This window comes from Ostrinia nubilalis, chromosome 20 (assembly GCF_963855985.1).
Source record: "Ostrinia nubilalis chromosome 20, ilOstNubi1.1, whole genome shotgun sequence".
Lineage (NCBI taxonomy): Eukaryota > Metazoa > Arthropoda > Insecta > Lepidoptera > Crambidae > Ostrinia > Ostrinia nubilalis.
The window spans coordinates 5,752,444-5,779,372 of NC_087107.1; the positions used below are offsets into that span (position 1 = coordinate 5,752,444).

The window sequence follows — 26,929 nt, forward strand, 5'->3', positions numbered from 1 at the left end:
AGGCATTTAGGTACTTCAAGGGGGTCTTCGTAATTTTACTACAACATACTCTCTCTAGAGTTCTACACAACCCAATTATTAAAACGACTTTTTATTACCATCCACGTAAACATCCAGTTTAGTGAAATTGTTAATTGAAGTTATTATCATCTAAATCATCAGTATTATTTCTTTCTAAACGTTTATTTATTTTCTACTACCATTTTATTACCATTTCAGTCAGTTTCATTATTAATTATAAATTCTTTTAAATCTTTAAATGTGTAATCTTTATCAATAATTTTTTATGAAAGAAATTAGTTTTAACGTCAATACGTTAACGAGATAGCTTTTTAAAGTTCCAAGTCTATTTTTATTATTTTTATTTGCTCTTGATTGTACTGATTGAATTGTATGGTTTGGCCAGTGCCATCATGACCCATTGTCCGAATAACATTAATCCCAAGGTCAGCCGAAGACGTTATTGCGATCAGATGCCTAATAGAGACGCCTTCGGTTGGCAACTGTCCTTTTTACTAAGCCACAATAGCAGCACCTATTGTGCAATGAAAGGCTTTGGTAGCTAAATGCTAACATGTGGTGTATCACGTATTCACGTAGGACGTATTTAAGTAAATAGATTAAAATCGAGGAAATCTGCATTTAGATCACAATCTAGCCGATTAATGCAAATAAGATGTTCATTATTTGCGTGAAGTTAGTCTTTAACTACGTACATTTGTTTGGTCTGAATTTTTTCTGGTCATCAATGTGATCATACTAGAGTATGATCTCTCTCTAGTTCTTGGTAGGGACTTAATTATGATACATACTCTCCACGATCGTCCAACTCTCGTTACTCTTTCATGCTCTTCATTTCGTATACCCAAAGTACTTATCAAAAGTAGCGACGTAATCCTAACATAAATTTTCCTTGTTCCAGTAATGAACAAAGGCCAGGTCCTGACGCACTACTACAGGATAATGAACAAACTGGGCGGCTACACCTGGATGCAGACCTGTGCCACCGTCGTCTGCTCCTCCAAGAACGCGGAGGAGCAGAACATCATCTGCATCAACTACGTCATCAGGTAGGCCTTGGATTTTAAACCCTTTAAAACTATTGATTTTGAGTCAAGACATGACACCTTTGTGGAATACAATTGGGCCGTTTTAAAAGTCCCTGACATTGGTCCCGAACATTCACAGAATATTAAGGAACTGACACGGTGCATAAACCTTTGTCTTTATGATGCCACAAGTGTTATATCAGAGCTATAAAAAGACCGTGGATTTATTTGTATGCCACACCTTGTCATTGCAGTTAGCAATTGATTGATTTTATTTATCATACATTTGCTGCTTGTAACGCGGGTGACATCACGCTAATCAATTTCAATAACATGTGTTTCATTGCAGTGGTCGAGAATATCCGAACACTGTGATGGACTGCTGCCAGTTAGAAGAGAGCGTGCAAGGAGTGAAGAGAGAAGAAACTGTAGGTGATCCTGAAAATGGGCCTCCTGATACGGATAATGCTGGAGGACCGCCGCCTCCTCCCAGACATCAGCAAGAGAGAACCGAACCCCCGACCAATACAGAGTCCGCTTCTACCGCGCCTGTCCCCACATCGGACGTCACACACCTCACCAGACTAAACGACACACAGCCACTACCTCTGCACAACAGCACGGAAAGAACCTCCCCGATGCCTGCTAGAAGACTGAAAAAACGAAAACACACGACCGAGGAAGATGAGGAAAGGGATGAGGAGAGACGAAAGTCCTCGTCCAACCCAGGCGCAGCTATATCTCCAGCAGAACGGGACATGACCAAAAATAACATAGCAATACCCGAAGGCACGACAGATGCCACCTCTGTGAGGGATTTAGAAAACGCTATGTCAAAGCATCTGCCGTCTGTGGCGTTGGACGGCAAGGAGATATCACATCGACCGACTGACTTCTCCACTGATGCTTTGCTGAAACAGCAGCAGCAGAAATCTACGATTCAATGGATCGGCACTCAGAACCATCACTTGAATCATCTAAATAGACAAATACAAGGAAACCACACGTCGACGCCGGCGTCTGCTTTATTGAGGCAACTGTATGCGAATAGAGAGAGCGTTATCAGAAGCAACTTCCTCGGGGATGGTCGAACTGGCGGCTACTACTCCAGCGATGGTCAGAGTGGGCCCTTACCAACTCCTCCAGGAAGCGAGGGTTCCAGTTACGGCGAGCAGTTAGGTCATAAAGGCACGGATATAGGTTCTTTAGCTTACGGCGGATACGCGGACTACCATTCAGCGATGACGCCGCCAGGTTCTGTGTCTCCTAGAGATAAGCAGCAGTATACTTTGTCGTACGATAACAGTGCTTATTCTGAAGCCTTAAGGCACTCGTATTTAGGTGAGGCGCCGTTGCCGTTGAAGCCCCAGGCGTATTCCGCGGTCCCGGGGGCTTTGGATTACGCGTCTCCGTTAGACCAGTCCCAGTTTTTCCATCCACCTTCGTCGTTCCATTTGTATCACCCCCAAGCGCATACCGCGCACGCGACCCATTCCCATCAGCCCGTAGACAAATCCGCGCCTCCTAATACCAACTGGTACTCGGCCGGGTCATAGCCATATTTACGATAGCCCGAATCATATTAGGTCATAGAATCAACGTGCTCATTTGGGAGTATTGTACTGTTTCTGTTCAATTGGTTTAACATTTGTGTTGTTAAGTTTCGTATTTTTGTTAAAGTTAGAATGTTTGTTCAAGTGTTATTTTTACACAAAGTTAGATAATTTTCGAATGGTAAATTGTAAATATTGATCGATTATAACTGGCGAAAATTTCACGAAATTGTATACGGACAAAAAGACTTAGTATGAAGTTAAATACTCAGAAGAAATAATTTCGATGGTGTAACTATGACTTTTTAAGCCAATGTTGGATATTACTGTTACTTATGTGCCAAATCCAGGTGCTTACGGCTCTCGACAGATGCATTTGAATTTAGCTAGGTATATGAAAGACAAACATACATTCCTTATTGTGTAGCCTAAGTGTTACTTATAACTTGGTTAAAATTACAGAAAAGCCCAAACATCGTTTAAAATTGGGATCTGATAAACATGTCATTTACTTACAACCTTATCTGAAAAACCGTTAAATAAAATCTATATTAATTTTCATGTAACGATGCCTCTATTTAACTAGATTTTAGCCTGAAATAGCAAGAATGACAAAAAAAACTGCTAATTTACTGAATGTAGCCGATATTTTTAAACAAAAGCTCTTAATTTTGGGAGTTTTAGATGGTTTTAAAATGGCCGTCTGGGCCAACGTTTCAGTAATTTTTTCGTGTCTACTAAGATACGAGTAAACCAAATAAGTATTAATAAAAGCAAGGCCATAAAGTGACTAATCTGTTATAACCAGTGGGCTACTATAGCTTATTGCATATCATTTTAATGTAAGCTTCTGTAAATTATTGTACCATACTTAGTATACACGACTGTACTTAGGTATTAGCTATACATTCCAATGTGTAAATTGTAGTTTTAAGTATTGTATCTATATTATTTCTTAGAAATAAGATTTCATGTAAATAATGCATTATTTAGGTATATTATTATTTATAACGTCGCTCAAAGACTTTAGTTTCAGCAGAATCTTACTGAAAATCATCTGATTGTTATTCTAGCAATCTGAAATACTACTGAATAGTGAATCTATAGCATTTAATTAATTTAACGGTCGATAATCACAGATATTCCATAATAACTGTTTATTTTATAACTCATGTTAAATCATGACAGTCTACGACAGAATACTCAATTTAAACTGATTTTCTTATGTATTAGATCAAGCCAAATGCAATATAAAATACGTGTTTATTTTCTTATAACTTGTATGTAATTTTTATAAATCGATTAGGTATTAATTCAATAATATTATATTGGTAATATTTATGCTACTTTCTCTGTGCAATACGAGTGAAAAATGTTGTTCATTTCAATTTTATAGGCTTCGTTAAACTTAAAGTAAGGTATCATTAAAATTGTAATTATCATAATAAAATTGGGAATAGGCTTTCGATGCAATTATCTGTTATGTTTTTCCAGTGTTTCTTTAAACGAACTTCATTCCATGTATTATTATTATTTTAGTTGATATATTGAACAAAAAACTTAAAGATTTTTATTTCTCTGATTAAATGACTAAGAATTTTTGATTCGTTTGTTTCATTTGAAAATACCAAACACTTTTGTTAAACAAATTCATTTTATTGATTGGTGTCGATTTATCTTAATTACTAACACAGATGCGTTGTTAACTTATTAATAAGACAAGTAATATAAATGCAAAGTAAAAATAATAAATACACAATACACACATGAGATTCTTCAAAAGTCAAAATAAAGCTTTTTGATTGGACGGATCATTACATAAGATGTAAAAATATCATAAATTCCGATTAAAATATTTCATTTACTACTTAGATAGTTACAAAATTTAATAAAAGTAGTCAAAATTAAAAGGTACAATAAAAATAATATGTCAGATAAAACATATCATATCTTTTTGTAGTCTAGAAGTTTCTTTGATTATTTGGACATGGATTTAATACATAATAGCAATACACAGTGTTTTATTTTGGCTTAGAAGCGGACATCCCTGTTTTATTAATTCAATCGTTAGATATTACTATTATGTATACAATTGATGAAGGAACTAGTAGTTGTATTTGTTTAGTTTCGAAGAAATATTGGATTTTGTGATTTTATAAAAAAAACAGTTTTAGAAGCATATTTTCTAAAAAAATTACATTAAGTCAGAATTTTGTAAATACATTTACCTATCACTATAACGTCTACCTTTATGCAAAAATAAATGGTTATTGCTGCAGTAATTTAGGAATTATTTAATAATTTATGATTTTCAGAAAACATTTTTTTCTCCGTTGTCCTAGAAAAATGGCAGCTATATTTACTTTATATTGATGCCTGATATAATTATCTATAATACCTGAAAATATTACATGCCTATCCCGTGGAAGTTCGAAGATATTTTAATTTCTATGAGTTTAGAAGATTTATATGTAAATAGGGTTGTCATCTAAATATTTTTTAGTTTTTTAAATGCCGTCCGTAACAATACGGTTTTAATGCCTTTGTTAGATAACTATTGAAATTCATTGCTTTTACCATTATTAATTTGTCTGGTCGTGTTTGATAATTATAGAGTTGGCCCTGTGGCGGCTTATTGGAAATCCTATCGTTTTCGAAACATCGATATACAGGGTGTCGAAAAAACAATGGATAACCCTGTAACCATCGATAGGCCTCGCCATGGTCTCCCTAACGTCCAATTTTGACCCCAGTAAAAATATCACCGTTTTCAAGATTTTTAAGTTTTTGTGCATTTTTAGAAAATTGCCACCTGCGATTACTTTTTCTCATACCATTTCTACAAATGAGGATAGTTTTCAATCTAGTTTTTTTCCTTATCACAAGGGATAGTTGGGCTATCAAAAGAAAAGATTAAAGTTCAACAAACTAGTTTAAAAGTATGAAAATTTTAAGAAATTGCAGAGAAGAAGGAAAAATTAATTCATTGTCTTGCACTTTTGATCAGCCATCGTGTAAAAAAAATGTAGGCAGACCATCGTGCCCATTACCTTAAAAACTTCCTTGGTTAATTGAGATTCTAAAAAGGTATCACAAGCCTATGTATCCTGTAGTATTTTTATCTTATGGCTACTTGAATAGCAACTAGTATGAAAACTGCAAAAATGAGTTTTTCTCGTAATAGTTAAACTAGGACTGCATAGTGGCATCAAATACAAATTGATAATTTTTAGCGTAGGAATTTTAATAAAGCAACATTTTATCATCATCATCATCATTTCAGCCATAGGACGTCCACTGCTGAACATAGGCCTGTACCCCAATGATTTTCATAATGACCGCTTGGTAGCGGCCTGCATCCAGCACCTTCCTGCTTACCTTAATGAGGTCGTCGGTCCACTTTGTAGGTGGACGTCCTACGATGCGCTTTCCGGTACGTAGCCTCCACTTGAACCTTGATGCCCGTGATGATACACGGCTCGGAAACGTGGATTTTTTGCACCACGGCTCGGAAACGTGGATTTTTTGCACAGCGTGCTATGGAAGGGGCTATGCTCGGGTTTCTTTACGAAACCGTATCAGAAATTAGGAGACCTGTAAACGAACTAAAGTCGCTGACATAGCCCGACGGATCAGCAAGCTGAAGTGGCAAAGGGCAAGGCACAGTAGTTCGCAGAACTGAGGCCAGCAGGGTTCAAGTGGAGGCTACGTACCGGAGAGCGCATCGTAGGACGTCCACCTACAAAGTGGACCGACGACCTCATAAAGATAAGCAGGAAGGTGCTGTATACAGGCCGCTACCAAGCGGTCATTATGAAAATCATTAGGGTACAGGCCTATGTTCAGCAGTGGACATCCTACGGCTGAAATGATGATGATGATAAACTGTTGCTTTATTAAAATTTCTACGCTAAAAAGTATCCATTTGTATTTAATGCCACTATGCAGTCCTAGTTTAACTATTACGAGAAAAACTCATTTTTGCAGTTTTCATACTAGTTGCTATTCAAGTAGCCATAAGATAAAAATAATACAGGATACATAGGCTTGTGATACCTTTTTAGAATCTCAATTAACCAAGGAAGTTTTTAAGGTAATGGGCACGATGGTCTTCCTACATTTTTTTTACACGATGGCTGATCAAAAGTACAAGACAATGAATTAATTTTTCCTTCTCTTCTGCAATTTCTTAAAATTTTCATACTTTCAAACTAGTCTGTTGAACTTTGATATTTTCTTTTGATAGCCCAACTATCCCTTGTGATAAGGAAAAAAACTAAATTGAAAAGTATCCTCATTTGTAGAAATGGCATGAGAAAAAGTAATCGCAGGTGGCAATTTTCTAAAAATGCACAAAAACTTAAAAATCTTGAAATCGGTGATATTTTTACTGGGGTCAAAAATGGACGTTAGGGAGATCATGGCGAGGCCTATCGATGGTTACAGGGTTATCCATTGTTTTTGGGACACCCTGTATATGTTGCAGTCAAAACTCATAATCGATCAAAACCACTTTTGACTGCAAATTTCAGTTAATAGTGGTTTTGACTGATGGCCTTAGTCAATATTACTTTTGACAAATTTTTCTAGTCGTATCATCGAACTTCCACGGGATAGGCAAGTAATATTTTCAGGTATTATAGATAATTATATCATGCATCAATATAAAGTAAATATAGCTGCCATTTTTCTAGGACAACGGAGAAAAAAATGTTTTCTGAAAATCATAAATTATTAAATAATTCCTAAATTACTGCAGCAATAACCATTTATTTTTGCATAAAGGTAGACGTTATAGTGATAGGTAAATTTATTTACAAAATTCTGACTTAATGTAATTTTTTTAGAAAATATGCTTCTAAAACTGTTTTTTTTATAAAATCACAATATCGAATATTTCTTCGAAACTAAGCAAATACAACTACTAGTTCCTTCATCAATTTTATACATAATAGTAATATCTAACGATTGAATTAATAAAACAGGGATGTCCGCTTCTAAGGCAAAATAAAAGACTGTGCAATATATTCTATCTACATAAATACAAAAATCTACATCAGGCACTTATAAAAAGTATTTACTTAACTACACTACTTAGTTAAGGCACTATTACTACATTACTACTTATACAAGACACACACGCCCGTATTCACAAACATTACTATGAGGTCGCACAGTGCGCGTGAACGCACAGGGTGACACACGAATCAATCTCAGAGCTCTATTCTACGCTGTGCGTTCGATTTGCTGATTCACTTAAGCAAGCATCGTTTGTGAATACGGGAAATAGAGTCAAATGGTAGAATTCATGGTTTTCATAAAAATTAAAAGTCTTAAGGGTTCTTAACATAGTTTGTGGGTGTAAATTACATAAGCTTAATTTATAATGTTTTTACCTCAGTCCGTTTTAATACTCCACTAATATCTCAATATTTGGTGATTGCATCTCCAGGATAATTTGATATTGTGAGAACACACACAACCAGCAATAGATCTGTAAAAGAAAAAAAAATTATGCTAGTATGTAAATAGATTAAACAAAGATAGTGACTATACTTATTTCAAAAAGTGTATGAGAGAATCAAGTAAGCAGATTGAATTTTTACAATACTGAAGTGGATCACAGTAATATTTTTAAAGATTAACTTGTAAGTCATAATGACGCTGAAAAACGTGAAAGGCTTTCACTCAATATAAAAAGTTACTAAATCTTCAGGTACTTACATTGTAGGCCATCCATATGAAGTCAATAAATGCAGCAAACGTGGCATCCAACTGAAATGAGAAATATCAATATTGAAATAAAACAATAATTACATTTGTACTTCTCATGAAAATAACTATCAACAAGAAAAGTTTTAGAAATAAAATACTAATAGGTAACTTTCATGGGCTAACTGGGCAGGCCTCCCACTAGGTGGACCGACGATCTGGTTAAGGTAGCGGGAGGTGCCTGGATGCGAGCGGCGCAGGATCAGTCTTTGTGGAAATCTTTGGGGGAGGCCTTTGTTGAGCAGTGGACGTCTTTCGGTTGAAACGAACGAACGAAAGGTAACGTTCGCTTAGCATAATTTAACCTTAACTGAAAAAACATTTAGCATTAGTCTTTAAAAATTAGTTTAATAACTATATCATTTATTTTATTTTGGTTTATTCAACAAAATAGAGAACTTACATAAATGTAATATCCTCCAATAAGCCACAGCCCAAAGATGAACTGGAAGACAATGATCAAACCAACAGTGATCAACCAGGGCAGCAGGAGACCTCTCATCCAAATGTTTATGCCGATGACCTGTAATGAGATAACAAAATAATAGTTTATTTATCAAAAATATTACATGCCGAAAAACTAGATTTAGACAAATAAATTACTTTCATATTAAAAAAGAGAAAATTAATCTGAAAAATAATGTACTTTGTTATTTTTGTCCTTACTAGGTGGTTATTTAATAAAATTATACATAAATTGTAAATTACAAAATAAGTACCTGTCCAAAATCTTATTTAGGTACAACCAATTAGATCGAAAAATACTGCATGTGTATGTTACATTTTGAATCAAAAAACTCCATTAACTGCTAAGTAGCAGTCTGTAAAAATTATAAAATTCAGTAACCAAAAATAAACTGTACTCACCATTAGGACAGAAAAGAAAATCAGGAAGGTAAAGATGATAATGAAGATGATGCCAAATATGAACAGCGCTGAAACAATAAAAAACAAATGGAGGCGGAATAATAATTACCTAAGTTTATTTCTGATGATAATAATGAATAATAATAAATTGTACAACTTTAATCACTATAGCTTCTATTTAGAGCTAGGTCCTAGAAGCCCTGACTTTATTATGGGTGGTTTTAGTTACAGGGATTCTATTCACATACATAACATAAACTGCTGGACAATGGTGGAAAGACAGTCAATTCTTAAGTAATTAGAACTTTTTAGCTATGGTACGAGGATACTTTTACACCAAATAAGCTGTTGTCTTGTAAGAAATCTCATTTTATCATTGTGAATGACATTATTCACAATACATTCCTTTGGTGGACTTCAAACTTACATGATCGAACATCAGCTTCAAACAAAGGGTTCCAAAGCTGCGTAGAGTCTCCACCATCCATCTGATACGCTATAAACGTAATAAGTATGACGCTCATAGCTGCCGTATACACAGCCACCGCTCTGCTCCCAGATTTTACATCCGAAGACCAAATGCATGGCGACCAGCAGGATTCTAGCACTGGCATTGTTAATTACTTGTGTTCAGCAACTTTTATACAGTTGAAATGGACCTGAAATTAGTTCAAAACACTAAAGTTAGCCACACCTACTTTTAGTAACTAGGTTATTGCAATTATTCTGAGTGAAACACTAGTTTTGGAAGATGAGGAATAGGAGAAATATAATTAATTTGATTGATTATTTACCTAAATTTCAATATAAATTAGCGCACTTTCAACATTAATTCAAAAGTAAAGTTAACTTTTTGTTGTTGAATATTGACAGAAAGTGGCGTTGGCGGCTTGGATTTCATTGTCAATGTGACATTGTTTTTAAAATATTTTTTTTAACATAGAGGAAGAAATGGAGATGCTATATTATATTCACTCTTTAAAACTACTTTAATTATATTATATTCACTCTTTAAAACTATAATAATAATCAAAGACCTTTCATAGCACCTTAGAAAGATAGCACTTATTGGCTTCTTGAGACTTTTACATCCTAAAAACCCTGTTTAATCACTTCTTCAGTGCGATATCATGGTCATGGTCACAAACCCCTAAAAGGGCTTCTCCACTAATCAGAGCAGATCAATCGTGCTCAAAGTATTCTAGAATAAATTGGCTCAATATACAGTGTGCTAGTGCTGTAACCTTAGTTATTCTACTGGTTGCTAGATGGCGCTACGCTATAGCATTAAGTTTAACTACTCGGCGATAGATGGCGCTAACTGGCAGCTCATAAATGTTCCGTCTCACATCTTTAGATTAGATAAATCTAAGCTCACATTATCCCATCATTATCACAAGCTCCATGATAATTCAAAAGTGTATTAGTTAGCATTGTTAAATCTGTCTTAAAAAAAACAGATGTAGTTTAGCTCGGTAAGTCCTGAATATTATTAAAAATACTAAGATAAAGGCATGAAAACATTTTTTTCACATTGCACTTTTATACTCATTACCTACCTACCCTTACCCACATCTAATAGGTGTGTTCATTAAAACTGTGTTTTCGCTTCTGTTTACTTAATTCATAACTTGATTGCTGTGATGATATAGGTACCTACCTAAGCTATTTTAATTTTGTAGACTAAATAATTGCATGTGCAGTGCAAAGTCTAAACTAAGTAAGTCTATCTTTCTCATGTGCCATCAAAACCGAGCTTTTCATAGGTATTGAAATTGTGAGCAAAACACGTGTTGCCTTTGCCACACGACTCATCTCATTTTGGGGTTTCTTCGTACCTATTTAAGGTTTGTTCCTGCCACCGCGTGTCAACGTGATTAATCCTAAAAAGCAAAACGATAAGGATATTAAGGCTATCGTGCAATAACCTTCAAAATACGAAACTAATTACCTACGTCAAAATACGAAACACCATCTGTCAGTTAGTGGTTTCGTAGTAGGTAGCACTTTTCGGAGGGAACATCAAAATACGTCATAGAACGGACATCGTTACCGATTTCGGATCCGAAACGTTTCCCTAAGCAATTTCGGATACGATTGTCGTTTTGACGGATTTCATTTTTCGTAGTAAGTAGGCCTGCTGTATACCTACCCGTTGTGACAGGAAGCTTAAAGCGTGACGGATCTTTGACCACCGTTAAATTGGTAAAACGATTTCTGCTAATAAATCAATCAAAAAAACACTGTATTTATAAGTAGGTAAGTAGGTATGTAATATGTATATCTAGTCGCATCAATCAACTTCTTCGCAAAAAATTACAGACAAGCTTTAGTCTGTGTGGTATATTAAGTAAGGCGCAGGAACTTTTTGTACCTTCCTAGACACATACATATTTTTTGTGATACGATTATGTATATTGTCTGCTACATAATTAGGTGTAACACTTACTGCATCTAATTCTTAATCTAGTCTATAAAGTTTGCGTTGTCAAAAAGCTTTAAGTAAGAAATGGCTTGACGATAGCACGCAAAGGAATACACTGTGGCGCTTTATGTTAGTTCATAGATAAGGTGCGATGTGCAAGAAAAATCTAATGTTTTCCGCAACTCCGCAATACTTTATTAACTTAGAGGTGGAACTGTTGACAATAACGTTCTGGAACGTTCCTTCATTGACTCCATTGAGCAAATACAAACAAGTGCACTCAATTGATAAATCAGGTCAGTTAGTTGCAGTTAGCTAACAATTTCGCGACGCTTCTTGTGATGCTGTATTACAATATTATACAATATTGCACACAAATATAAAATTAATAAGAAAAACATCAGTAGCGATGCATTTACTATTAAGTAGGTAGGTACTCGTACATTAATATTGATATTGTGATTGCAAACTAATTTTTTAAATCCACAACGATGACGCTCTTGGTCTGCATTTCACGTGATGAAAAGTGATCATGTGGCCGAAAGTGGAAGCGAGATTTATCTGGAATCCTCAACCACAGAGGAACTGGCTATCTTACCTCTAACTGCCAGAACACAAGTAACACAACATTTATATCTATCATGTAATCGGTTAATTAAGTAGTAATAATAGCTCAGATTTTTATCAGTTAAAAAATAGACGCACCGAAATAACTACGTTGAAATAAGATCATGCAGTTCGTACTGGTTCGTGTGCTTTCGGCAAGGCCGTGCGCGTGCGATGCGTGCAGTCACGTGCCGATCGCACGTGCGCGCGCCCAATCGCTCGCGGTGCGTAAGCCCACAAGAGACGAATTGTGAGCAAGCTTACTAAGTAGATGCACTGCCGAAAGCACAAACTTATTCACTCTCACCACTCGCATATTTCTCAACCAGGCCTTTATTGAGTCTCCACTGCCAGCCCGCACGCAGGAATGATCATTTCCAATTTTCCAGAGGCAAATGGAAAATTTGACCTACACTTTCCAGTTTCCCACACAGGACAAAAGTATTGAGCCCAATGTTAGCATAATTCTCATATTAATATAGTCGCCTATAACGACATCTATAGGAAAAATGGTGGTGGTCATAAAATTACTCTGCCGGAACCACACGCATGCAACACTCTTTTAGCACTTATAAATAAGTAGGCAAGAGTGTTTTATGCATCTGAGTGATTTTTTGACCCAGATGGTTCTAATCAGTTCCAACCACTAGACTAACTTAGACTTTGAAGTCAGTAAAAAGGATTCCATCTGTCTTGTTCCAACTACAATTTTATTGTGTAATGCGTAGTCAGAATCAGCTACTTGCCTACATCTACAGACATAGCCAGACAGCTGTACCACGAAAACCCTAACAGAAGGCAAAACTGAACTGGAAGGGAAAGCTTAGGTACCTTAACCTAATTTCATAAATCAATCAAAGGAAAATACGGTCTTAATTGCCTGGATGAGTATAATTGGCCGCTTCACGCCCCATATAGCAAAATCAATTGATGTTTGTACCCTCAACACCTCCGTTTGAAACATTGTTACATGATCATTACCAATTCAGTCACGTTGCCAATATTTGAACTTATCCATTACACAGGTCAGATTTATTAAGGCCATATTCGCGAGTCGCAACCACAGAGTCCACAAAGAAACGAGATTTTTCTCTCTTTCTGGCAGTGGCGGATTTACAAATTCCAATTAATTGCCGCTAGTAGGCCATTCAATTTTTGCCGCCCCTACCTACTGACTTTTGAAATTCAATACGTTAGTTTAATCCCGTTATTAGTATGATTGTGAACTTAATGATATTTCTGTCAGTTACTAGATTATTATTGCAACCCGCTATGTAATGAAGAGTTTAATGTTGACCTAAAAACAGCAGTATGTACTAATCCTAAGGTGGGCAAAGGCATGACTTAAAAATGTGTGGTCAGTAAACATTGTTTTTGGAAAATATTTTTTACTGGACTTTTTAAAAACAATACAAACAATTTCTATTAAAATATAACATGTTAACAATTCAGTTAATGGTGACAGACAGTGAGATCAAATAAGTTTTACATTATTTTCTTGTGAGATTTTAAATTTGCAAAATCATTAATTATATCGACGTATGAAATCTTTTTCATAAGTTCTGACTCTATGCACAAAAGAGATAAAGCATTAATAGGCCAGAAGAATTAGATTTTAAATCGGAAATAATTCCTACAAAAGATTTTATTGCTTTAATGGCTTCATTGGTTGCTCATTAAGACTTTCCTAGGTTTTCGACTTCGACGGAGTTGTGCTTAAGTGGTGGGGGCCCCCGAAAGGGGCGCTTTTTCGGTTTTCCGGTTATACCGCGTAAAGGACTTACCCTATCGAAAAGTGGTCTTCCTGACGGTTGAAGGGCATTTAATCTTGCATTAAATAAGACCAAATTCATATGTTTTGGACAAACCGTTCTCGTGCAAATGTTCGGCAAAGTAGAAAATATGTGTATAATTAATGACCCTCTCCACGTCCAATAGCTCGTCACCCGTAGGCTCCCAAGCCTTGTAAAGGGTCGCCTTAACCAGTGTATCCCTGTCAAGGCTCACGAGTTGGATTCGCTTATCCTTGTTCGTCCCAGCCGTTCCTTAACTGCGGTTGCTGCACCTCTTCCTGGCACTCTCCTGAACGACTCTGTGTTACCTAATGTGGCTGCCCCTCTTCCTTGTACCCTCCTGTACGATTGCATTGCTTAGTCATATGCCTGGTCCAAGGTTCGACGCTACAAAATCAACTTCGTACGCGTGAAAATAGTTTAAATACTATTTTCCGTGCTTGCAACATTTTTCTTTACTGCTTCGCCTCTATTAGTCGTAGAGTAATTGTATATATCCTATAGCCTTCCTCAATTTATGAGCTATTCAACACAAAAATAATTATTTCAATCAAACTAGTAATTCTTGAGATTAGCGCGTTTAAACAAACAAACAAAAAACTCTTCAGCATTTTAATATGAACTTATTGTTGTTGATTTTTGGCGTCGAACCTTAGACCAGGCATACGGCTAGGCAACGTAGTCCTGCAGGAGGATACAAGGAAGAGGGGCAGCCACAGTAGGTAACACAGAGTCGTTCAGGTGAGTGCCACGAAGAGGTGCAGCAACCGCAGTTAAGGAACGGCTGGGACGAACAAGGATAGGCGCATCCAGCTCGTAAGCCTTGATAGGGTTACACTGGTTGAGGCGCTCCTTTTCAAGACTTGGAAGCCTGCGGGTAACGAGCCATTGGATATGGAGAGGGTCATTAATTATACACATATTTTCTACTTTGCCGAACATTTGCACGAGAACGGTTTGTTCAAAACATATGAATTTGGTCTTATTTAATGCAGGATTAAATGCCCTTCAACCGTCAGGAAGACCACTTTTCGATAGGGTAAGTCCTTTACGCGGTATAACCGGAAAAACGAAAAAGCGCCCCTTTCGGGGGCCCCCACCACTTAAGCACAACTCCGTCGAAGTCGAAAACCTAGGAGAGTCTTTATGGGCAATTAATGAAGCCATTAAAGCACTAAAATCTTTAGTAGGAATTATTTCCGATTTAATTCAATTTTATGTTTAATTCTACTGGCCTATAAGCTTTTCTTGACTTAAAGTAGATCGTAGACAGTTTTTAACCCGTTTTAAGCAAGAAAAGCTTATCAACTGAACAATTTGTCACCGGTGTGCACAGAGCCATGCGAAGTGCTGTATCCAGTATAATTAGCTAAGAACTACTTAAAGGTAAACAGAAAGACCAATGCTTGGTAACACAGGGTGGCCCAGAAGAAAATTACCTTTTGAAAATTCAAGGAAACGAAAACTGTACCTACAGTTTTATAGAACTTTAACTATTGCAATTTAAAGAAAATTTAATGCAATTTATTTTTAAATTTACCTTTATTAAATTACATCGCCCAGGAGATTTCCTTGACGCTTACAACATTCGATCAACATACATCAAAATCTTGGAATGCGTTCGTCAGAATTACTTTGAAACCTATTTTCAATTTGTTGCCGAATGCTCAGCTTCAGTTGCTGCATGGTTGTTGGATTATAAAAGTATACTCTATTCTTAATGTAACACCACAAAAAATAATTTTCTGGAGTAGATCAGGGCTTCCTGGTGACCAGGAGATGTCACCCCTGCCTGAAATTATTTTTTTGTGGGAACATGTCTCTTACCATCTAAATGCTCTCAGTTGAAGTGTGACACGTAGCCCCATATTGATGAAACCAAGTGCTCCGGTCATAACCTTGCAAATCTTGCAGCTTTGAAATCAAAAAGCTTTTCAGCCTACCAGTATAGCGCTCTCAAAAATTAATCATCCTTTCAATGCAACAAACCAATTAAGCAGTGGTGAAATCTCACTGCCTCTAAGAAGCGCTAATCTCATTCCAGTAGACTTCTTTTTGTGAGGTTACCTTATGAGCAGAGTATACTCTAATAATCCAAATCTCTGCAGCATTCATCCATCCTGAATCCATTTTGAGGTAACTCTAAGGGCTCCTGCACAAGACGCTGCCACCGCGCCGCCACCGCGCCGCCGCCGCGCCGTCGCCGCGCCGTTACACTGTTCATACGCACCGAGTAAAACCGCCGCCGCGCCGCCACCGCGCCAACAAAGCATAATTTCGCGCGCGGCGCGGCGGCGGCGCGGCGGCTGCGCGGCAGCGGTGTTCACGCGGCGCGTATAAACAGTGCAAAGTCGCGGCGACGGCTCGGTAGCGGCGTCGTGTGCAGGAGCGCTTACGAATGTTTTCCAAAATGTTCATGTATGTTGACCGAATGTTGTAAACGTCAAGGGAATCACATGTACGATAAAATTTATAAAATATGGTAAATTTTAAAATAAATTGCACTAAATTTCCTTTAAATTGCAATAGCTTAAGTTCTACAAAAATGTATAGTTTTCGTTTCCTTGAATTTTCAAAAGTGAATTTAATTCTGGGCTACCCTGTAAAACAATATACACGAAGTTGTGAAGAGATGGTGCTCGTGCTAGGCTCCGAAGATCCTGTGTTACTTAAGAGTTTTTTATTTTATTTTTATTGAAACGCTATTGTAATATTTTAAAATTCATGATCACATAAGTACCTAAGTATAATAATATATTACAGTGCGCTTATTAATCGTTTATTTATATATGGATTGTGCAGGTATACATATACTTATATTTTTTTTTCCTGTAAAAAAAAATTTGCTAAATTTGCCGCCCCTCTAAATCTGCCGCCCTAGGCACTGGCCTACTTGGCCTATTGGTAAATCCGCCACTGCTTTCTGGCCATTCTACTACTGTCACGTTTCGCGACAGGAATGTTCCTTAAATAAAACGCATGTGCGTTAAATGGAAAGTTTATACGGATCGACTTCAGTTTTTTAACAAGTTTTTTTCAGAGAGCATGCTTTAATCATTCTTGAATTTAGACAGGGAAGAACTTCTTGCCGAATGACTTTTAGCAATCTTGCATGGCCAGCTTCAATGCACACGTGTTTTAGCTTTTAAATTACATCGTTCGTTCGTTTCAGCCGAAAGACGTCCACCTCTGGACAAAGGCCTCCCCCAATGATTTCCACAAAGACCGGTCTTGCACCGCCCGCACCCAGCATCTCCTGCGATCTTCACCAGATCGTCGGTCCACCTACTGGAAGGCCTGTCCACACTACGTCATCCGACTCGTGGTCGCCACTCGAGAACTTCTCTGCCACAGCGGTCATCAGTGCCTCTACCATGAGTTGCCATCGAAAACTTGTATTCGTATACTACAGTCGATAGAGTTTAAACGTGGATCGATGAAGTTTGCATTAAAATCATACCATGAGTTCAATTACCGTATACTTTACTCGCCAGCGATAATTCGATGGTTCTGTGATGTCATGTTGGTGAACATGTTTAACGTATCCAACTTCACACTCTATGAATGGATGAATGAAAGAACGAATGCCGCTCCTTTCTAACTATATAGAAAAGATAGAGTAGGAAATAACAAAAATGTCAAAAATAACACTGCTAAATTTAAGTGTCCTAGAACAGTGCTTAAAGCTGAATTAACATGATGATTTTAAATTTGTATTGTTTATTTCTTGTCATTGCGAATTTGACGCAGCTGTTGCCATGACAACAGATAACAAAACATGTTTTATTGAAGGATTATTGATGAATAATTTTCCACAAATAATTGGATTTTAACCACGATAGGAAAATGAGAACCTGCGCCTATCCGTTTAAACCGATTGTATAATTTATGGAAAGGTAAGTTGAGTAAAAATAAACATACTATGTAGTGGAGGAATTTCGAAATTAAACGAATAATTTTGAGCTGGTTTTTTTGGAGAAATACAACCTTTCCAGCATAACTTCCACGTGCCTAGCTAAAATTTAGTAATATGAGTGCTAGATTTATATTTTCTAGATACAATAAAGTTGTTTTTCTATAGATATGGCGATCTGAGTATGCCCACTGAAGGGCCCCAAGAAAGAGCCAACAATAGTCAGCGGTGGGTGGAACTAACGGACACGCGAACGTAAAATGCTGATGCCACCGGCGACACGAAAACTACTGAGAAATTGAGAAAAGTGTGTATAAATACTAAATACCTACTACTTTATTCATTTTGATTGTTTTTATCTTATTTCGTCATTATTATTTGTAATGTTTATTTGTTAAGGTGTGGAGTGACTTTAAACAGCAAGAAGAAGGCAACTCGCATACACAGAGCTGCCAAGGGAACACTGGGCTGGTGGCGGTCCAGGTTCTTCCCTGAAGCCAAAGGATTTAGAGCAGAGTGCTTGTAAATAACTACTTGTAAATTAAATCCATAATAAAGACCTAGGGTAACTGGATGGATATACCTACCTTATTATTGTAAAACTTAAGATATTATAATTAATTAAATACATTATATTGTTTTAATCTTTCATGGTCACTAAACATACATGGTAGCAATCTCGTCAGTAATAATAATTAACCTAAATACCTACCTACATATCCTACTAATATCCTACTTAATATTAAAAATGCGAAAGTTTGGATGTCTGGATGTTTGTTACTCTTTCACGCAAAAACTACTGAACGGATTTTGATGAAACTTTACAGTATTATTGTTTATAACCCAGATTAACATATAGGCTATAATTATGACGATCTGTGACAAACTAAATTTCACGCGGACGAAGCCGCGGGCAAAAGCTAGTTGAAAATAAAATGATTAATTTTTATTGACTATTTATTTCACAAAACCTAATACATAATACACAGACTGATTAAAAACAAAAGTAAATTTCAACTTATGAAAATACATATTCATTGTCGGATTAGCTTTCTATCATGATCTTGTAAGGCTGCGTTTCCACCAGAGATGTGCGAGGATGCGTAGCGAAGGATGTGTCTGTAAAGAACCAATAGAATCGCTTCATTTACCTCGCCTCGGTCAGCACATCTCTGGTAGAAAAGGCTCAGGCTGTACAACACTAATGAGCATTTTCAAATCTCTGCTACACATCCTCGTACGATACATTTTCCTCGAACAGTTTTGGTGGAAACCAGCACACATTTTCACAGCACAGCTAGACATCTTCGCACGACACAATTCCCTCGCATATCTCTGGGAAACGCAGCATCCTCTCCCTCCCCCAAGGATCTCCACAATGTGCCCGCATCCAGGTTCTTCCCGCGACCTTCACCAGATCGTCGGTCCACCTAGTGGGAGGTCTGCCCACATGCTGATAACATGTTCCATCGTAATAAACTTCTTTCCGACATAATTTAATAAAGAAAACACCTAAAATGACCTAAAACCACAATTTTATTTTGCTTTTCACACGTCAATAAGCCAGTGAGTTACGTTACTGTGACAGCTAAGGTATTTTTCGATGACATCTTTGAAAATTGCAACTCATGGTAAGTTATTTGTATGAAACTTAATAAAAACTTTAGTCGCTATCGTATTCATTTAGATAGGTTTTTTACCTAACGATTTGAGATGAACTCATGGTAGTGTTTTTAGTTTTGCTGTGGTTCAGCTACTAACCGCTAGAGGCGCTGTACAATTTGCCATACATTTTTTTACGTCCTCGATAGCGAGATGCTCGGTAGGTAAACTCATGGTAGAGGCACAGCTCTACGAGCTATGTGCCCCGCCCACTGCCGCTTGATTTTAGCGATTTTGCGGGCTACGTCAGTCACTTTGGTTCTCCTGCGGATCTCTTCATTTCTGATTCGATTACGCAGGGCAGAGCTATTAAGTATTGCAATTAAAAAATGTATGTATATTTTCGATTTCGTATTGAGTGTACGTCTTTGCCTCTACCATGAGTTGCCATCGAAAACTTGTATTCGTATACTACAGTCGATAGAGTTTAAACGTGGATCGATGAAGTTTGCATTAAAATCATACCATGAGTTCAATTACCGTATACTTTACTCGCTAGCGATAATTCGATGGTTTTGTGATGTCATGTTGGTGAGCATGTTAATGTATCCAACTTCACACTCTATGAATGGATGAATGAAAGAACAAATGCCGCTCCTTTCTAACTATATAGAAAAGATAGAGTAGGAAATAACAAAAATGACAAAAATAACACTGCAAAATTTAAGTGTCCTAGAACAGTGCTTAAAGCTGAATTAACATGATGATTTTAAATTTGTATTCTTCTTCTTCTTCTTTTTTGTTCTTGGCAATACTCGTCGAGGCCGACTTGATTTGTGCCATTTTCATGTGAGTGTGGGACGAGTTAAGAAGAGGGACCAAGTGGGATGGGACTTGGGCTTGGGCTTGGGATATTAGGTGCGGTTGAGGTCGTATAAAATACATAAATTTAATATATAAAATATAAGTTTAAAGTTTTATAGAGTGGTGCTTAATGAATTTAACAAGGGAATGTACATATTTTTTATTAGTAATACTTAAAATAGATGAAAGATTGTAAGGAAGGGGGGCTTTGTTTCTAATTAATATACTATGTAGGGGCAGAGAATTATATAGAGTACAGTTAAATAGAATATGTTCTATACTACCTTCCTCCAGGCCACAATCACAAATTGAGGAATCTAAAATGTGAAGTTTCGCCAAATGCGCTGGAATAGAGCAATGACCAAACCGTAAACGGGATAGAGTGGAAGTGATATCCTTGCTTAAACGGAATTTTGAGAACCAAGGCTTCAGAGAGACACTTGGTTGAAATTGGTGAAAAAATTTACCTTTGTGTTGGGAAGAACTTTCCCAATCCTGACTCCAGTCTTGTAGCATAATATAGCGCGGAATCGAAGCCAGATCCTGACAGTAAACACTCTTATTATTATAGCCTTGTCTTGAAGCAAGCTTTGCCAGTTTATCAACTGATTCATTACCTTTAATACCCGAATGACCAGGAATCCAGGCCAACTTCACGCTTAACATCTGGTCACGGCATTCTCTTAATTTACATTTCACCAATAATGATAAAGGGTTATACAAATTTTTATTGAAAGGGTTCGCCAGAAGAGATTGTAGAAAACTCAGAGAGTCTGATAATATCAGAGAATTACTTATTTTCTGCTCTAAAATGTACTTAATACATTCCAAGATGGCCAAACCTTCGCCGCTATAATTGGAAGCCAAACTTGGATACTTAAAAAGTTTAAAATAACCTGTAGACTGTCTTAAAAAGGCAGATCCGACAAAGTTATCAGAGTTCAAGTCAAAATCTTGATCTGGTAATACGGTTTTAGATGCATCAGTAAAAAATATTTCATAATCTGGGGCATTCTGCTGAATGTAGCGTTGTATTTCTTGATTTGGGTTAATAGTGTCTTTACCAATGCCTATAGAGAGAGATACATCTGGTTCAAATAGAATATCAATGAATTGATAATGAAATAACGGATGACACGGGAACTTAAGTATATCACCATCAAGTTGAATAAGTTTACGGTAGCTAGAAACTAAATGTGGCACACGCTTGTTACGCCAGAAACTATTGTTACCGTTGATGAATTCGTTTAGAGTTTGAAGTTTGCCGAAGAGAGGATGGTCTGTGAATTGGGCAGATTTAAAGATGAACCTGTCTGAAAGGTATTGTCGACGCATGTTCAATGGAGGATCTGCACCCTCTACCTGCAAGGCGTTGACTGGTGTACTTCTCATAGCACCAAGTATAATTCTGAGGCTACGGGATTGTACCAAGTCAAATTTCCTAAGGGCAGTGTTACAGGCCAAGCTGTTCGTGAAGGAGCCGTAATCTAAAAGACTTCGTACTAATGCGTTGTAAACAAGCTTAAGAGTCGTAGGATGAGCACCCCACCACACCCCTGAGAGAGCTCTCATGACATTTAAACCTTTCTCACATTTGTCCACAGTGTAGTTGATATGAGATTGGCCATTACATTTACTATCAAACTTCCTTCCCAAGAAAGAAATTTCATTAGCGATGGGAAGCTGATTGCCATTGACTTTAATAATTATATCCGGAATCAACCTTTTCCTAGAGAATACCACTAAAGTACTTTTTGAGACGGATAGGGATAAATCATGCTTTGATAACCACAGGGATAGGTTGTTTAGAGATTCTTCTAGTGTCGAGGAAGCCGTAACAATACAATTATCAACTGAGTATACTAAGACATCATCAGCATATTGTAGAATTGAACAGGAAGGGGCAATAACGCGTTCGAGTTCACTGGTATACACATCGTACAATAGAGGGCTTAGGACGGATCCTTGAGGGACACCTTTCCACAAAACTCGCTTGATGTTATCAGTACCAGGAACTCTCACAGTAACCATTCGTTCAGTAAAAAGATTGAAAATGAAATTTGTAAAATTAAAAGGGATTTGTAGTGATTCTAATTTTTGTTTTAAGATTAATAAATTAACATTGTCATAAGCGGACTCTATATCTAAAAATGCTGCTGTTACTGATTTATTTTCTGAAAACGCTAGAAGAAGGTCTGTAGAAAATATACTCAAACTATCCGCTGTACTTTTACCTTTTCTAAAACCAAACTGAGTTTTACCCAACAAATTATTTCGCTCTAAGAACCATTCTAATCTATTTTTAATTAAGTGTTCGGCAATTTTAGAAAATACGGATGCTAATGCTATTGGCCTATAAGAGGATGGTTCTGCAGGATTTTTGAAAGGTTTAAGAATAGGAATAATAATATGAATTTTCCAAGCAGAGGGAATTAAGCCGGATTCAATTACAATATTAATAATATCTAACAAATAACAAAGAGAAGGCGCAGTAAGATGTGATAAAAACGAGTATGGAATGCTGTCTTGGCCAGGGCAGGAATCTGATACATGCTCTAAAACTAATTTTAGTTCTCTCATAGAAAATGGCGAGCTAAAATAGTCGTTAGAACAGTTATTATTAGAAAGTGAATATGTGTAAGGCATTTGAGTAGCGTTAGGAACGTAGTTAGGAGCTAATTTGTTTGTAAAAGCATTTACCCAGTCTAAACTAAAAGAGTTACGATTTGCGATTGATAAAGAAGATCGAAAACGTTTAATATTGTTCCAAACAATAGTGAGTGGAGTGTCTGGCGACAAAGAAGAACAGAACTTTTGCCAGCTAGCTTTCTTTTTTTTCCTCAACAACCGCTTGGTTGCAGCAGTAACATTTTTTAACTTTAAATAGTTTTCCATACTTAGTGAATCGCGACATGCTTTTTCGGCATCTTTTCTTTTTTTAATAGCCGCCGTGCATTCTGGATCCCACCAAGGCGGTGAGGGTAATTTATTGTTGGCAACATTTTTACGTTTAAAAACTGCATCAGCTGATGATTGAATGGCTGACACTAAGCTGTCAAATGAGTTATTGAGGTTATCTTTACAAACTTTCGGCAATAACTTGACTTTCTGCTCAACAGATATGCTAAATGAATACCAATCACAATTGTTTAGAATATATTTACGCAAGGGAGGAAGTGGATCTACAGAACGGTTGTTCTTTGGTAACGTAATGACAATCGGAACATGGTCACTACCATAAGTGGATGATAAACATCTCCAACTCAGACTCAAAGATAGCGTCGGTGAACAAAGTGAGATATCGACAAAACTTAAAGATTGGCCGGGACAGGGTCTCCTTGTTGGTGAACCATCGTTTAAAACGCACAGATTTAACTCGTCTATAAGCTCCACAAGATCACTACCAAATGAATCATTGACTGGTGCACCCCAAAGAGAATGGTGTGCATTAAAATCACCTAAAATTAACACAGGCGCAGGAAGAGATAGGATTAAATTTCTTAAAATCGGAATAACAGATGAATCTTTGCAAGAAATGTATACAGACAGTACTGAAATATCCCCAATTTTTGCAGCTACTGCATTCAAGTGATTATTATTGTAGGAAGGAAGTGCTAGTGATGTAAATAAGTAATGTTTTTTAATCAGTAGAGCGGCACCACCCCACCCATCATCTCTGTCATCTCTCAAGACTGAATAGCCACGAACTCTAAAGTTATAGCCTGGCTTCAGCCAGGTTTCAGAGACAGCTATGGCAAATGGCTGGTGTTGGTTAATTAATGTAATGAGTTCAATTGTTTTAGACGAAATGCTTCTACAATTCCACTGGAGGATTTGATCCATTTTTGATAATGTTATAAATAGAGACTGACAAGTTGTTAATTAAAGAAATGGCAACGGAGTACGGTAATGCAGAGTTAACTATAATATTAATCAATGAAGACAGCAGATTATTTAGATCCTGAGAGGAGACAGAGTGAGAGTCCCCCGCAGATGAGGGCTCAGACAAGAAACCACAACCATTTTGTGGAGATGGAATATGATCAATTAAAGACTCGTGTGCTTTCTTGTCATAGCCTGGTGGAAGCTGAGTAATTCTTTTCCTATTTATAAAAACTGTCTTTTTGTATGAATTTTGTTCTGTTACAGGTTTTGAAGGTGAAGGTGATTTGGGAGAACTAGCTGTGACATCTGAGTATGACTTAGTGAATGGAAACTGTTTAGAGGCTTCTAGATATGATACTGTGTTAACTGACATATAATGCTTTATGTTTTTTTGTCGTATAAATTCGGGACAGGTTTGTTCATTTGCTTGATGTTTCCCTGCACAATTAATGCAGGAAATATCTGTCTCGTCGCAATTAGAGCCTGAGTGGTCCCCGGTGCATTTAAAGCACCTGGGTTTGCTTCTGCATTGAACCCTGGTATGTCCAAAACGACAACAGTTAAAACACTGAATTGTTGGGAATATGTACTGGTCAACAGGCAGTGAGGAAAAAAAGGAATAAATTCGGGGAGGAAGAGCTTGACCATCGAATGTAAGGACTACCGTCTGAGTGGGCAACCATTTAGGGCCTTCAAGTGATGTAACTTTGCGGCTAAGCCGGCGAGACCGAATGATTGGACCAAAGCCTTCAGGAACTCTTAAATTTCCTACAATCTCTTCATGCGACCATTCGCAGGGAATGCCTTTGACAATGCCCATTTTGGTGATATTGTATGTTGGGATAGATAAAACATAATCATGTAATATAATTGGATTACACAAAAATGAGTTTGCCGCACCAGGTGTTTTGAATGTCACTGCCAATCGATTTCGCCCTATTCGTTTAATGCCATCATCCAAAATATTTTTTAATTTATTTCTGAATAGAAAATTCCCAAATTTGATGGGGTGAAGAGTGGAGCCAGAGTTGGGAGTTTCTTTTTGTTGGACATGTACCAGAAAAGGACCTGCATCCTGATCCTGGTAATTGTTTCTGCCTATTATATGGTTATTCTGTTGAGAATGTTGGATCACCGGAGCTGGAGGAGCTTGCGTTAAAATTTCTTGAAAAGCAGTGGTAATGTGCATTTTAGGAGAGGATTTGGTCTTTAATAAATGTTTGTTAATTTTTTTCTGAGTTTTTCTATTTGTTACTAGTTTAAATGACTCAAATTCTTTTACATGTTGGTTAGATATGAAATTATCAGCCTCTATTAAGGTCAATAAAGGATTGGACTGAGATTGTGGAGTGGCTGGGGGAGGATCAGGGTCAGGAGCTGGTTCCGTCTCCATAGTTTATAAATATGCAAATGGACTTACCCCTATATAATATATACACTAATCACACTAAATTACTAATTTACAACAATTTTTTAACAAAATATACACAAACTAACAATAAAATACGAATTAAATAAAAACAAATAGACCGCCCTTTTCAACTTCCCGCCAAAAAGTCCTGTCAAAAATTGTATCTAAATTTGTATTGTTTATTTCTTGTCATTGCGACTTTGACGCAGCTGTTGTCATGACAACAGATAACAAAACATGTTTTGTTGAAGGATTATTGATGAATAATTTTCCACAAAAAATTGGATTTTAACCACGATAGGAAAATGAGAACCTGCGCCTATCCGTTTAAACCGATTGTAGAATTTATGGAAAGGTAAGTTAAGTAAAAATAAACATACTATGTGGTGGAGGAATTTCGATATTAAACGAATAATTTTGAGCTGGTTTTTTTGGAGAAATACAACCTTTCCAGCATAACTTCCACGTGCCTAGCTAAAATTCAGTAATATGAGTGCTAGATTTATATTTTCTAGATACAATAAAGTTGTTTTTCTATAGATATGGCGATCTGAGTATGCCCACTGAAGGGCACCAAGAAAGAGCCAACAATAGTCAACGGTGGGTGGAACTAACGGACACGCGAACGTGAAATGCTGATGCCACCGGCGACACGAAAACTACTGAGAAATTGAGAAAAGTGTGTATAAATACCTACTACTTTATTCATTTTGATTGCTTTTATCTTATTTCGTCATTATTATTTGTAATGTTTATTTGTTAAGGTGTGGAGTGACATTAAACAGCAAGAAGAAGGCAACTCGCATACACAGAGCTGCCAAGGGAACACTGGACTGGTGGCGCTCCAGGTTCTTCCCTGAAGCCAAAGGGATTAGAGCAGAGTGCTTACCTACTTGTAAATTAAATCCATAATAAAGACCTAGGGTAACTGGATGGATATACCTACCTTATTATTGTAAAACTTAAGATATTATAATTAATTAAATACATTATATTGTTTTAATCTTTCATGGTCACTAAACATACATGGTAGCAATCTCGTCAGTAATAATAATTAAGTAAATACATATCTTACTAATATCCTACTTAAATTAAAAATGCGAAAGTTTGGATGTCATTATGTCTAGATGTTTGTTACTCTTTCACGCAAAAAGTACTGAACGGATTTTGATGAAACTACAGTATTATT

The 26,929-nt window shown here is 36.8% G+C and overlaps 2 protein-coding genes and 2 long non-coding RNA genes across 10 annotated transcripts in view; 3 read left to right on the forward strand and 1 right to left on the reverse strand.

The window, feature by feature from the left end:
- LOC135081512 (protein trachealess) overlaps positions 1-4,206 on the forward strand; it is a 199,362-nt gene extending 195,156 nt beyond the window's left edge. For all 4 annotated transcript variants that reach the window (XM_063976226.1, XM_063976227.1, XM_063976224.1 and 1 more), the window contains 2 exons: positions 923-1,070; positions 1,399-4,206. In XM_063976226.1, the coding sequence (XP_063832296.1) occupies positions 923-1,070; positions 1,399-2,605 (1,355 nt within the window). In that variant the 3' untranslated portion in view covers positions 2,606-4,206. The remainder of the gene's footprint in view (positions 1-922; positions 1,071-1,398) is intronic.
- A 31-nt stretch (positions 4,207-4,237) lies between these two features.
- On the reverse strand, positions 4,238-10,136 carry LOC135081518 (uncharacterized). The gene is made up of 6 exons (XM_063976244.1): positions 10,036-10,136; positions 9,669-9,900; positions 9,242-9,309; positions 8,778-8,897; positions 8,327-8,377; positions 4,238-8,096 (listed from the first exon to the last, which is right to left on the reverse strand). The coding sequence occupies exons 2-6, from the start codon at positions 9,853-9,855 to the stop codon at positions 8,010-8,012; spliced, it is 513 nt and encodes a 170-aa protein (XP_063832314.1). The 5' UTR covers positions 9,856-9,900; positions 10,036-10,136; the 3' UTR covers positions 4,238-8,009.
- A 7,726-nt stretch (positions 10,137-17,862) lies between these two features.
- On the forward strand, positions 17,863-18,608 carry LOC135081731 (uncharacterized). Of its 2 annotated transcripts, XR_010259252.1 has the most exons (3): positions 17,863-17,961; positions 18,147-18,285; positions 18,378-18,608. It is a non-coding gene; the product is annotated as an uncharacterized LOC135081731 (long non-coding RNA). The 2 variants fall into 2 exon arrangements; XR_010259251.1 differs by having other exon boundaries at positions 17,863-18,285.
- Positions 18,609-23,306: 4,698 nt separating this feature from the next.
- On the forward strand, positions 23,307-26,729 carry LOC135081502 (uncharacterized). Of its 3 annotated transcripts, none has more exons than XR_010259202.1 (4): positions 23,307-23,737; positions 24,594-26,095; positions 26,281-26,419; positions 26,505-26,729. It is a non-coding gene; the product is annotated as an uncharacterized LOC135081502 (long non-coding RNA). The 3 variants fall into 3 exon arrangements; XR_010259201.1 differs by having other exon boundaries at positions 23,307-23,724; XR_010259203.1 differs by lacking the exon at positions 23,307-23,737 and adding an exon at positions 23,744-24,524.
- Positions 26,730-26,929: the final 200 nt, after the last annotated feature.